This window comes from Ictidomys tridecemlineatus, chromosome X (assembly GCF_052094955.1).
Source record: "Ictidomys tridecemlineatus isolate mIctTri1 chromosome X, mIctTri1.hap1, whole genome shotgun sequence".
Taxonomy (NCBI): Eukaryota; Metazoa; Chordata; class Mammalia; order Rodentia; family Sciuridae; genus Ictidomys; species Ictidomys tridecemlineatus.
Window position 1 is genome coordinate 118,778,662 of NC_135493.1, and position 14,628 is coordinate 118,793,289.

Sequence of the window (14,628 nt, forward strand, 5' to 3'; positions counted from 1 at the left end):
CTAGTCCTGCACTATCATGAAAAGGAGGACTGTTTGTAATTCTTTTTTTAAAAGTATTTTTAGTTGTTAATGGACCTTTATTTTTATTTATTTATTCATATGTGGTGCTGAGAATCAAACTCAGTGCCTCACACATGCTAGGCAAATGATCTACCAATGAGCCACAACACCAGCCCAAATGTTAGTAACTCTTACTCACTCTGAACTCCTCTTTTCTTGTTTTTTTTTTTTTTTTCCGTCCTAGAATGGGCGAGTGGCCATTTTTGGCAGTGACCATGTCAATCATATTCATCCTTGTACGTGCCTTCAGCATTTAGCATATTTGCCAGATTAGGAAGTTATTAATAACTATTGAATGAATGAATAGACTCATCCTGCCTCTTCAAGTAGTAGACAAAAAGGAGTCATTGATCATTAATGAAAGCTCAAGATAGGAATCAGGTTCTAATCAAAATGAAAACAGTAGAAATAGTACTTGATTGGAGACTATCAAGAAAGTTCAGCTCTTGAACTTCTTATCCCATGTCTATCTACTAGCAAAAGCTAATTCTTCCTGTAGTTGTGAATAATGATGCCACAATGGAACAGAATTTTGGTCCAGACTGTAGAGAGGAAAATGAAAATGAACAAGAATAAAAACAAAACAAATACAAGGGTTTAAAATTAATGTGTATAAGAAAATTGAGATGCAATTCTAAATGTGGCGGAAAGTTCAGCTGAAGTCAGCAGGTTAATTTCATAAGCTACTTGGGATAATTGATTATTTCTTTCAGTGATGCAGAATTTAATTCATTCCATTATTTTGTGAGGCAACACTGTTTTATAGACAGAGATTGTTTTCCATGAATGTCCTATGTGTAGGCTTTGAAATTAGGATGAGATAGGTAGGCCAGAGAGTAACTGGAATAAGCAAACAGTATTCAGTTTAGTGAGAGTAAAGTTGTTAAGAATAAAAAATCAGTTCAAAAGGTAAGATTACTACTCTCTGATTTTTCAAAACTGAGCAGGTATTGCTACAATGGGATATTATATATAAATTTTTTTCATAGTTTTTAGAATGGAAGAGGATAAAGTATCACCAAAGCCCTCCACAAAGCCAAATTGAAATCTGAAGAGGGAAGAAGAGGTTGAAGGAAAGAGATATATATAGAGAGAGGTGTCAAAATTGGCCCCTTTCAAGTAAAGACAAAATTACATTAGAGAAAAACAATTTTAATATTCATATGTATTGGTTCCCATGAAGATTTCTTTTCTTCAGTGATGGGGATGGAGATCAGTAAGAACATAGATTCTTACTCTAATGCTCATGGACATTTGCTTGTTTTTTTTTTTTTGTTCAATTTCAAAAACCTTTAACACAGGACTGAGGATATAGTTCAGTGGTAGAGTACTTGCCTAGCATGCCCTCTGCCCTGAGCATTGCAAAAAAACCCAAGATTTAAAAACCCCCAAAATGTAAGGAAGAGTAGTTAACAGAATCTCAATGAACAATAAACAGTTTAAGAGAGCAAACTACCTCCATTACCAAATCAAAACTAATGTAAACAGGGCTGGGGAAAAGCACTTGCTTAGCATGCAGCATGCACAAGGCCCTGGCCCTGAGTTTGAGTCCCAGCACACCCCCAACAAATCAAAAACAAAAACAAAAAGGGATCCAAGCGTAAGAAATTAGAGCAACATTCTGAGTAGTTCAGAAAACAGCATTCGGATAATTAATACCTGGCATTTAAATACATGAAAGTGGAACATAAACAAATGAAGAGTGTCTTTCTAAGACATATCATATTGAAAGATTAAAATCATAGCAAAAGAAATTGAGTCATTGTAGTGTTGCTGCAGCTGGTGATTTCAATTTTTATTTGTATTCGTTTTTCTGGAAAATAATCTTTTGTGATTAGACTAATTCCTATTGGTCCTAGAATCAGTAGAGTATGTGTTAATTTTAATATAGTAAGAAATTGCTTTAAATGTTGGATTTCACTAGAAGCTGAATGCCATCATGGTGTTCATCTGAACAGTCTCTCTTTCCACATCAGTTATATTGTTTCTGGCCAATTCTTTCCACCCACATGAAGTATGATGGGATGAAATGAGACTCAGGCAGAAAGGCAAATGTGGTCAGATCAACTCTGAGTCCAAAGTTAAACTCATAAATAGATAAGATAATAATATCAACACTAATATATGTAAAGAACAGCATTGAAAAAGAATGCCCCAAGTTGTAGACAATGACTTTCTCTGGTGGTTTGGTTATAGGGGACTTTCACTTCCTCTATCATTTATTTCTGTACTCTTTATTGAATAATATTAAGGAATTCTTAACTTTTCAAATGTGAAAATGATATTATATTTGTACAAAAGTTTTTATCTATAGGAGATTCTTACTGAAATGTTCATGGATTAAAAATGCTATGATGTCTGAACTTTGCTCCTAAATCATATAGTACGGAAAGAGGTGAGTAGAATAGAGAAGTAAGACTGGACAGCTGTTGGTGTCTGATGAATCCATATTGATTCCTTGAATGATAATGTCTACTTTGTATATGTTTGAAAGTTTTATGATGAGAGATTAATAAAAATGGTAGGTGACACACTTGAAAATAGGCTGGGGATTAAATGCAAAGAACTCCAGTGCAAGGAAGTTTTGTTCTCCTGTTAAGTGTTCTCCAAACCTTAGTGAATGTGATCCTACCTGTGACAATATTTTTGCATGCATGCACCAGGCATATGCTTAGTTATTTATTCATTCATTTATTTATTTAAAATTTTGTACATGTACCACTGTACTATTATGCCATTATAAAACATACATAAACATAAAAAAGCTAGATAAAAATAAACACAAATATTCGTTCTAATATGTTCTTCCTATACTCTAGTGGACCTGGACCCCAGTTAGGAGCCCCATGCTCAATGAAGGAGTGGGGGGCCCTTGAGGTTTTCCAAGTCGTAAAGAATTTGTTTATAAGAAACAGAAACTTACTGGAGCAGCCATAGGTAATGGGAGATTGATTAGAAAGACCCAGAGCTATTTCCCTGAGGCTTCTCAAAGAACTGTAATTGACTAGGAAGTTGTTTTAACTACAAATGCGATTTGAACAAGGGTCATCATTTCCTTGTACACTTCTTTTATATATATTCAATTCACATAATGTGTTCTGCACACAGGATACAATATGCATATAAAACAAACATTCCCCCACATATTATCTTGGGCAATATATTTAACACAATAATTATGCTGATTATAATATCTAACATTGAGTACTTATTCTCTGCCAGATATTGTGGTAAGAACTTTATACACATAATTTTACTTAAAACTGTGACAACCCTATGGAAATAGATCTTATTATTGATTTCCATATTACTAAGAGGAAATTGAGACTTAGAAAAAAATAGCTTTCCAAAGATGAAAGGGCTAGAAAATGGCAGAACGAAAATTTAAATAAAGATGTTTTTGATCTCAAAACCCATATGCTTAACTACTAAACCAGAAAGAATTAATGATAGTGTCCAAACCATAAGATTGTTCTGAAGATTAAATGAGATAATATATATGATAATGTATAGCACATTGTCTGACATAGAACACACATCCTATTAATGTTAGTATTTTAGTACACAGAATATTTACTAGGATTTTCCACAGTAAACACCACTAATATCTCTCAATATCAAAACACCAATATTTATAATTATAATGAAATAATGTTTTATTATTGAATTAAACATTATTTATAATAACACAGGCCTAAATTCCTTTCATTTGCCTCCATCTATAAACATGTGGTGTGGCTTTTGTTGTTGAGTCTCTGTGGAATGGCTCAGTAGAGAGAGATAGCAATCATGGATTGTGTTATGACTCCTCCCCAGTAGGCTACAAAATGGAAATATTTGTACTGGGTATTCTGTCATATTCCAAGGAGCCACTTACATAAATAAGAGTGTGTATAGTTTGAACACTGAGAGACCCAGGAAATACATATGTACAAAATCAATTTTAATATATGAATTGCAGAGTTTGTATCCATTTGTTTTGACCTACAGATATACTTTTAGAGAGATGATAGTTCTGCAAACATCTTTGAATTCCATTGGTTTCACCTGAAATGGTCAAATATATCACTTCTGCAGTTTTTTTTTTTTTTTTTTTTTGCTTTCAGATTTCTTATTTCTATCAGCCAATCCAGATTAAATACTTTTTTTTTCTTTTTTTGGTGCTGGGGATTGAACCCAGGGCCTTGTGCATGTTAGACAAATACCAGATAAGTATGTACTTAATAAATACTATTTATTTAATCATGGCTTCTACTATTAGAGTAGCCATCTCTCCTGGGTTTTCTGGAGCATTCCAGATTTGAAATTCTGTCCTGGTATTAGGCTGATTGGCAATCTTGACCCCTGTAGAGGAGGTGCTGTGCACAGTCTTGCTGAGAGCTGAAATGTGTCTCACTCACAGGCGCTACTGTGTGGTCTGGTTTACATTACTGAGTCTGTGCTTACTTTTCATGACCATTTTTTTTGTAATTTTGCAAATACTTTACCAAATGACCTGTGACTCTAAATAAAATTTTGAGCTTCATGGATGAATCAGGGTGAGGGGAAGATAGTCTTTGGTTTATGTATTTTGACATTTAGTCAAAGCAGAACTTGTTATTCACTACAGTATTCAATTTTGGCATTATTGATTCCATTCATTTTGTGCAATTAGATAATCCATAATTCTACCTAGGAACATGCCCATCATTTTCTCTGTCCTTCTATATGGGATTTTTTTTTTTTAAATTCTAGAAGCACTGTGAAGAGCATTTGTGTTGACACAGCAGTATCCACCCCCCATCTGCAGCCCAAATAGCATAAACCAAAATTAAATATGTGGGATTGTTGGAAGAAAGCATCCAATAACCAAACACTATGAGCAAAAAATTAATTTATTATATATATTCTATAGTAATTTATAATAGCTTCTCGAATTTTAAATGTCTTTTCGCTATTTCCAATGCTTAAAAATCATAATTTTAAAACATAAGTACTGTTTATATACATTGTGATTTCTTTTCTATTTTTGCTTTTGGTTTTTACTTCTAAATATGAATGATATGGTCTCCAAGTATCTGCTTGGAAAGAGAGGGGATAGGATTCTTGTTTTGTTCTAACATGGTAGAATTTAAAATTTCACATCATATACCTGGAGTTTTGGCTATATGAAAAATAGCCAAATGTCATCACTTTCTCGTATATTTCTTTTACATGTGTATATATATATGTATAATATAAACAGAATACATTTGATAAGGACGTTTCAACATTTCATCAATGTAACTTTTATCTCCTATTTTATATAAAATAACAAAATATACAGAGAGAAGAAAGGAGACATCTGTTCATCGTACACATAAAGTAAATAAAAGTTCATGTATGGCTTTGCAAAGGTAGATTATGACGTGACTTTCATATTTATTTATTTATTTATTTATTTATTTATTTAAAAGCATCTTGAGAGAACGTGTTAGTGTGCTTACTAGAGCGGCCATGGTGGTTGAATGTCGTGTTGAGAGTCCAATATTAGGATCCCCAGTGGTCTTTCCAGTGGCTGCCTCTGCAGCTTTCAGGAGACATATGTAGTTTATGACCACTTCATCGATCTTTGCTACAATTTCCTGCCGCTGTGTTTCTGAGTTCACGACTTTAACTAATCGCATGCAAGCTTCTGTTAGGCAACAGAGCACTTGAAAGCTGGAAGTCATAGCTAGAAGCATCTCCTCTGGACTTTTCTCGGCCATCGCCATTTTCCTACAGGCACTTCCCAACTGTCTGGACTCGATGGATAACAGTTGCTTGTACTGAGAAAGTGTAAGGTCATATGTTTCAGGGCGTGACTCCTCTCTCTTCCCCTTAGTTGCCCTGACAAGGCAAAGCAGCTCATTGGCATCATTTTGGGCTGCAAGGAACCCATCAGGCATTGTGTATGTGCTCTCCTTTAGTGCACTTATTCTTGCAATCCGGGCATCAAAAGCCAGATTGCTGAAGTCCAAGTCATCTGGGCCATTCAGGTCTTCTGACCAGACTTTCAGCACTGACCCTCTGGTTAGCTCCCCTCCTTTCTTCCAAATCCCAACAGCCAGGGATGGACTGGTTGGTTCTGGCATGGCGTGAGTCATCTGGGGTGGATAGAGGCAAGAGACCCGAAGGGTGGCCTCTCCCTCCTCTTCTTCTTCATCACCATCTTCATCCTGCCCTCTGTTAAGGAAACAGTAGCTGAAAGGTCCTCGGCACCTCCAACTGCTGCCCTCTATCTTCCGCAAGGGTAATGTCCTATACTGCTTTGAGTCTTTGTGAACCACTGGGGACCTTTTGTGACACTTCCCCTCAGGGCTAAAGTGCATTGAGCTTTGGGAAAAACTCTTGGTGAGCTTCTTCCCCAGAGGGAGTTCTGCTCGCCTTTCTGAACCGGCCTCCTGTGCTTCTGTGATACCTGGATACTTCAAGCTGACTGCACCCTTGGTTCTCTCTCGGAAGGTCTCCAATGCTATGGATCCTGAGAGGATACTGCTGCTATGCCTGAGAGCCCTCTGGCTGGGGGGTGTCCTGAGGCTCCCCCCTCTCAGATCCGGTGGCCGCCAGCTCACAGACTCTCCGTATGCCTGATTTGCTTGGGAGAAATCATTAGGATCTTGATTTGGAATTGGCACCTTTGATTCCGAGTGAATGTTTGATGGTAGCAGGATGGGATCAACTTCAGGATGTTGAGACCAAGCTGAAGGCATGCCTCCTCGTCTCTCCTTCCCAGGCTCTGTCAAAGCTACACTAGGGGTAGTAGAAAAACAGAGAGATTCATTAAGCATCTCCTGGGTAGCCATTTTCCCAACATCTCTACATGATGTCTGTCATTTCCCAAGGATGCATTATAGAAGACCTGCCATATGTTAGGGCCATCCTGTTTTCCAAAGACTGACTCCTGATAACTCATAACTGATTTCCATTTCAATGAAGAGCAAAAAATACTTGGAATCTGTTATTTCTGGAACTACTAGTTCATTGGAAATTATCTAACAATCACAAACATTTTCCAGGAGAGAATGGTATTTCATGAACTCCCTTGCTTCCAATAATTACCTATTGAAGTTTAGAAACATACTTAGAAAATATACATTTTGTTTCTAGATTATTGAAACACAAAATATTTAAGTTTCATTTCAAGGGAGTTGGGTTTTTCTGGAATTGCATCAGTTACCTTTTTAAAAATAATTCATTAATGCAAATTAATTCATCTAACCTTTCTAAGAGGACAGAATGAGGTATGAGGTTTGCCTGGTATGGGGTCTAAAGTCAAGACAGTGGGAAAGTTGTTCAGGTTTTCTTAAGAAAAGCTCTCATGTGAAGAAGAGCAAGAGGTAACTTAGTTAAAAACTCCCCATAAACCATGAAGGATTAAAGAGTGTGTTTCAATTAATTTAGAGGTAAAGATATGGTTGGGTAACTGGGCATAGTGGTGCGTGTCTGTAATCCCAGCAGCTCTGGAGGCTGACGGGGGGTCTCAAGTTCAAGGCCAGCCTCAGCAATTTAGTGAGGCCCTAAGCAACTTAGTGAGAACTTGCCTAAAAATTAAAAGGCAGGGGAATGGAGACCTGGCTCTATATTTAAGGACCCTTGTACCCAGTACCAAAAAAAAAATGCAGTTGTGTGATGAGAATTAGGTATCATTTACAGGTTAGTTTACACAGGTAAGCATGGCCAATGGTAGATTTTGTAAAAATAGTAAAGTTGGGGCTGGGGATGTGGCTCAAGCGGTAGCGCGCTCGCCTAGCATGCGTGCGGCCTGGGTTCGATCCTCAGCAGCACCACATACCAACAAAGATGTTGTGTCCGCCGAGAACTAAGAAAAAATAAATAAATGTTAAAATTCTCTCTCTCTCTCTGTCCCCCTCTCTCTCTCACTCTCTCTTTAAAAAAAATAGTAAAGTTGTAAGATTTAAAAAGGTGTTTTTAAGAACAGGAATATAAACTAACCCATATATCTATTGACCAATATGGAAAAGACACTACTGATATAACTTGAAACAAGAAAGTATAAAGGAGCATCTGCTTTTGCTATCTGATGGCCAGCCATGTGTATGATGAGAGGCATATGTGTTCACTATGGGGAAAGTAGAACAGTGAAGGTAGGTACAGAATGTGGCTAGATTCTTGGTTCTACCTGTGTCTAGATTTTATTATTTGGGGGAAAATAAAGCAACTAACCATGCATACCCCCCAAATCTTCCTAACTGTGGTATACTGGATACTTCAGAATATTCCTTTAGGGGAGTTTTCCAGAGAAGGAAAGAATCTGTAAATTTCCTGGAAGGCAAATGATCTCTCAGAACCCCTCCAGTCTCTGTAATATTCTCCTCTGTTATCCTTCTTTGTCTCTCAGTAACAAAATGGGAAAACTGGAAATGAGATATCTTGAGAAGGAAATCAAATTGTTGTATGACTCAAATCAATACTATCTTGTAACCAAAAGTTACATTGGGCCCTGCTAAAAGTCTGCATTTAGAATTTAGAAAACAAATATTGCTCCATCAAATTCTTAAAGGAAGAGCAAAACAAATCATAAAGAGCAAATTCCATTTTCACTCTTATTCCAGACCTAGAAACAACAATTTATTCACTACCAGGGGGATCAAGGATTGCTATTTAACATTTCTATGGCCATTTTTGGCTATCTTTGACCTTTCAGATGTTGTATTTTTAGGTTTGTTATAAATATGGTTTACATGGTCCTGGTGTGTATTGCAAAGCACTAAATCCATCATTGCTGTACCTGTGGTTTCCTTAATTTTGGGGAGCCGATGGCATCCATCTCTCAAAGTGCCAAACAAGGGATCGGCATTAATGGCTGTGTGCAGAGCAGGCACTGTCATCCGCGGACACATCCCTTCTGCCTGTGGGTGCAGTTCCTTAAAGTTGGCTCCATGGTTGGGAAGGCCAGTGGCTCTCTCCTCTGAAGGAATATAACTCACGCCTTTCCCAGAAGCATCTGGAATCAAGTGCTTTCCCATGGAGGGGCAGAGGGGCGACTCCACAGGAGTGGCACAGGCACTGCCGCTGCTGCCTGGACCACAGCCTGTGTCCACTGAAGAGCCTTGAGAGCTCTGTAGAGAAAAATGGCCCTCACTCTGCAGGGATGACATCCGCTTGGCCAAGTGGTAATCACAAAGGCGGGCCACACCCTCTTCCGCCTCTGGAAGCTTGGAGGAATGGTCACAGGTGGGTGAGTCAGCATCCTCTGGGTTATCTAAGTCTTTGGCTGAAGACACACAGGCCACATCTGTTAAGAAGCGGTCCCCTTGACCAAGTCCTGAAACATCATTCACTTCTCCATCAAGAGCCCCTTCCTCTTTCCCTTCGGCCTCCCTTGCCCCAAGACCAGAAGCTCTGGGAAAGGCTTGCCCAGCTGCTGCTTCCAGTCCACCTTTCTCTGTGACCCCACCTTCAGTGGCCACATACCATCTTTGGCTGTCCTTGCGAAAGGCAGTTCTCTCTAGATTAAAAGTGCTGAGGTGTTGACTGTCCCTCGAAGACACAGTACCAAATTTCCCTTTGGCGTCCTCTTCCATCTCTGTCATTTTGGTTCCCTGCTGTTTTTTTCCTGGCATGTTTCCACTTGTGGGGACTTTCCCCTCCCCCTCAGCCAGCTTGCTTTTCCTTTTGCTGGTGCATGAATATGCCACCGACCCCATGTGCAGTTTACTAAAATAGTCAGTGACCGACTTGGTCTCCATGGTTTCAGGCTCCATCTCCATGTGGTCCGAGTGAAGTATCTGCTTGGAAGGCACAACTTTGGACGGAAGGTCGGTCACTGGGCGAGCAGCCAGGCTGTGGGAGGACTTTGGAGGCAAGGCCCCTGCAGGAGCTTTGGAGGTGGGAAACTCTGTCTGCTCTTCTGCGAGGGGGTGGTAGCCTTCATGAGTGGCCAAGAACATGCGGGAGAGGCTCTCTGACTGCTTTTGTGCTGCGGCCAGTTCAGAACTCTCAGTCATTTCAGAAGAATTAGTTTCATTGCCTGAGTCTGACGAAGACTCAGGACTATAAGCCCGCAAGATGGCTACACCTGCATGCCGTAAAAAACAAGAAGCAATTAATGGATGTTATCAGAGGCACTTGGAGACATGTAAGAAAATGGGACTCATTATTCTTTAAAAAACAAAAACAAAAACAAAAACAAGTTTTTCCCTTTTCAGTAAGGACTCTGAATTTATTGCACAGTTGTTCCAGAAATGGGGGTGGGGGACGTGCCATATGATTTAAAAATAACAAAGAAAGCACATACACACACAAAAAAAACCCCATGATGGTAGTTCAGCATATTTATGAAATAGGACAATGCGTGAAATGGAGAATACCACGTAACAGGACTCCAAAGACAAATGGCTCGAAAGGATGGAATGACACAGTTATCAGTGAATAAATGTAACAATCGTGAAAGAACCTGAATTGTCACTGGTCTGCTGTTCTTCTGAAACAGATAGAGCTTCTAGAGCTTCCAGCGTGGAAACGACAGCATTATCCAATCCCTTCTCACACTTTCCCTCAGCACTAGTGGGCACAGCATCGATGAGGGACACGGGGATCTCATCGTTTTGCAGGCTGCTGCCTTGCTCCTTGTCTTCACGGAAGGACGTTGCCTGGCTCTGAGTGTCCTCCTCATCAGAACTGTCTCTAAAGCCAGGTGGGGGTGCAGCAATGGCCATGTTCAAGGAACGTAACAGGAAGTCATCCTCATTGTCATCACCTTCTGGAGGAGGCAGGGACGTGAGGTCAATGATGTCATCACTTGACCCAGACATGTTGAGGATGGCTGGCTGGTTCATCTCGCCCACCACAAGGTCCTCCTCACAGCTTACCTCATCCTCGTCCTCTGCATCATCAGTGTTTTCTGCATAACAGATGTCATGCAAGAGGGGCTCCTCTATCCCCTCAGGGGCCTCAAAATTTTTCACATCACCTATGTTTGCATAAACAGAATTTGCCACAAACTGGATGCTCTCTGTGTCTGGAGCGAGATCCAGGTTCTTCATGTCATTGGCACTGCTGATGTAGAGATTCTTCTGCTTCTCCAGCATTTCTGGACTCTCATCTAACAGTCTCTCATAGCCAAGAGTTGGGGGACTCATACCATCATCCAAGGCAAGATCTCCAAAAATAAAGGACACTTTAGCTCCTCTCGGAGATTCCTGTGCTTTCTTTAAAGTTTCTGGTCCTGAGAGGGACATCAGGGACCTCTGGGCTAGACTTCTGTAGTCTGCCTCACAGGGAGCATCACCAGGCTGGGTCAACTGCTGGTTAAGTTCATCTGGATTATAGGTGTTGTCTATATACAAGTGCCGGTGGTCCTTTGGACACATGGTGCTGTCTGTAATCTCAACTGTCTTCTGTTTTGAGTCTATATATGTTATCTGAGCTTCTTGTTCCCCTTCGCCAATGAAGGTGGTCATTTGAGGCATACAGTTCCAATCTGGGCCAAGGAGGTTAGGCTTTCCTTTATTTTCAGCTCCTAAAGAGAAAGAATCATGCAAAGACACATTACTGTGATATTTTTTTTTGGTGGGAGGGCTTTATCTGTGTTTCTTAATTTAATGGCGTATAGCATCACTGTATAAATACAATTATTTTACTTTCCAAATAACAGTACTGCCCAATGTAAGTTCCAGGTGCAAGGATTCCTTGTTTAGGAGAATCACCATTAACAAAACTGATATATATACACACACACACACACACACACATACATACACACATATATCAGTTATATATCTATATCTTTATAATTGCTATATTATTATTAGAAGACCTTATTTACATATATGAATATAAATATACAACGTGTCTTTTACAAAGCTGATAGGTGATATTTCAATAGGCTATTATTCTAGAAAATAAATTGTTCTTTTCTCTGTAAAGTGAGATCTAACAGTCTTCACTTTGTGGTGGAAGATATTGGACTTTTTTCTCATTGAGTTAATAGAAGGTCAAGGATCTTCATACTTCCATCACACTTCCTAGAAAGTTAAAATAAATATTGTACCTCTACCTTCAGCCTATTTATATCCTACTGAATGTAATATATTCATGTACAAATATCAGCATGAATCGCTATATGTATGTGTGTATATAAAGAGTACATAATGTTTAAGGTGGAGCATTCATTCACAAGTAATGTACGTCTCTCTGCCATTTCTAAGTGTAGTTAATATTTAGAATGACTTTAATTTTTGTTCTTATAATAGGATCCATGAAGATTTGTTTGATGTTCATCATGAATTAAAATTGTATTACCCTAATTAAATATAATTGTTGTTGGGCTGGGGACGTGGCTCAAGTAGTAGCGCGCTTGCCTGCATGCGTGCGGCTCGGGTTCGATCCTCAGCACCACATACAAAGATGTTGTGTCCGCCAAGAACTAAAAAATAAATAGTGAAAATTCTCTCTCTTTAAAAAAATATTATTGTTTTGTTTGCTCTTCAAGGATCTTTAAATATGGAATTTTTAAGTGAAGAATAGCTCTGATATTTAATAAGATGGGGAATTTGGGTCATTCTGTGACTATTGCTTTGTAGATTCTAGAAGCAACCTTTTGACCAAAATTTAGGACCCTTCCATTTTTCCATCTGTTCCCTCAAATTGCCACTTGGCTCAGTTTGGGTGACACTGTCATCATACGTATAAGACATACAGAAAATAAAATTGGTTTTACTAAAGAAGTTTTTGCTCCCCCCAAATTATACAATAGACTTCATGCTGAACACTGTTCAGAGTCATTTTACTAAATGTATATATTCATAAATAGCAAGTAAAAGATATAATTTTGAAGACATTTAATTATATACTAGCCACAATTACATCTTACCTTATAATCAATATACTGCATGGGAGTTCAACATAATTTATCAACTATGAAAATTTAGGTTATGATGGGTTATATGGGTGTATACAGGTGTGCATATGTGTTTGTGGGGGTGGGATGTTGAGGAATACTTGTAACAGCTAAGTTTAGACCAGGTGTTGGTAATATTTTCCATAAATGGAGGGCTAGAGAGTAAATATTTTAGTTTTTGGAGGCCAACTGTTTCAGTACAGCAACAACTAAACTCTGATGTTTTAACATGAAAGTAGCTATAGGTGATACATAAACAACTGGAGGGAGTATGAGCTGAGTGGCACCCCCAAAATGGGTCCACACTATGATCTTATTTGGAAAAAGTTTTTCAGATTATTTCAAGGATTTTGAGGCAAGATCATCCTGAATTATCTGTTTGGGCGCTAAATCCAATGGTGAGTGCCCTTGTGGTAGTAGGAGATTTGGACCACACCAAGAAGAGGTAAAGATCATGTGAAGGCAGAGGCCAAGGCTGGAAATGTGCAGTCACATGGAATGCTGACAGCCATCAGAAGTGGGAAAGGCAAGGAAGGATCCTCCTCTAATTCCTTTGGAGTTAGTACAGTTCTGCTGACACCTTGATTTTGGCCTTCTGGCCTCCAAAACTGGGAGGGATTTATGTTGTTTTGGCCACCAGATTTGTGATAATTTGTTACAGAGACCCTAGGAAAGTAATACAATGTGTGTAGTTAAATTCTAATAAAATTTTATTTGTAGTAAAACTCATGGTTTAGACCAACAAAAACACTGAACAGACCAGAAAGCTAAAAGCAAGTTAATGATATTTATTCGGAGCCCCCTGAAGCCCAGAGATACAAAGGTATGGAGTCAGGGATTTTGAAAATGCTTAAAGGTATATTTTAAAGATGGAGGAAAATAAATGGAGGCTTCAGTTCCTTATTAGAGATCTTAACTAAGGTCTATCTCAGTTTGTAATGAGAAGAAAATACATGCTCAATTTTAGCTTCCTTCCAGAAGGGTATACTTATTTGGCTTCCTGGAATGATTGTGGAGACATGGAAGGATTTGGAGTGAGAACTTAGATCTATTCTGTGGCTTAGCCTCCAGTGGACCAGGGATGAACTGATCTTACCAGACTTTACTCCTGATATTTCTCAAATCTCAGGAAATCTGTGGCAGTTTCTAAAGAGAAGATGTGCTTGTAGCCACTATAGGTACTAAGTCCCAGACTGCTGCTCACCTGAGGTCTACCTGTTTTGTTTCGGGATGTGCTCTCTCTCCCTTATCCACCCTACCCTTTCTCAGAGTGGAGAAAGGTATTTGGAGCATGTTCCTCACCCTAGAAGAAATCACTGAGAGGCTGAGGCTCCATTTTTCCTCCATACTAATAATATATTTAAAAAATATTTTCTTAGTTGTCAATGGACTTTATTTATATGTGGTGCTGAGACTTGAACCCACTGCCTCACACATGGTAGGCAAGTACTCTACCACTGGGCCACAGCCCCAGCCCAGTAATAATATTTTTGCAACTAAGTTTGCCTCTCAGTTTTACAACACATTTACATTGTAGATGGCTATAAATTGGATAGAAGTGAGACCCTTATTGCTATAACCATTTTTAGAATGGAGGTTTGGTCTTTTTCCCATACCCATACAATTTAGCAGTCCATGGTGAAAAGGTTTTAGTGTCAAGATAAACATTAAGATTAGAAAATAAAAAAAACCCACAGCTGGGTTTT

General features: G+C 38.9%; 1 protein-coding gene across 8 annotated transcripts in view; it reads right to left on the minus strand.

Moving 5' to 3' along the window:
- Positions 1-2,731: 2,731 nt before the first annotated feature.
- The window catches only part of Frmpd4 (FERM and PDZ domain containing 4), a 786,938-nt gene continuing 775,041 nt past the window's right edge, over positions 2,732-14,628 (minus strand). For 7 of the 8 annotated variants that reach the window (XM_040286842.2, XM_040286794.2, XM_040286821.2 and 4 more), the window contains 3 exons: positions 10,478-11,542; positions 8,810-10,099; positions 2,732-6,805 (listed from right to left, as the gene is read on the minus strand). In XM_040286842.2, the coding sequence (XP_040142776.2) occupies positions 5,481-6,805; positions 8,810-10,099; positions 10,478-11,542 (3,680 nt within the window). In that variant the 3' untranslated portion in view covers positions 2,732-5,480. Of the gene's footprint in view, positions 6,811-8,809; positions 10,100-10,477; positions 11,543-14,628 lie in introns of all 8 variants that reach the window. The other variant, XM_078035122.1, reaches the window with a different exon arrangement.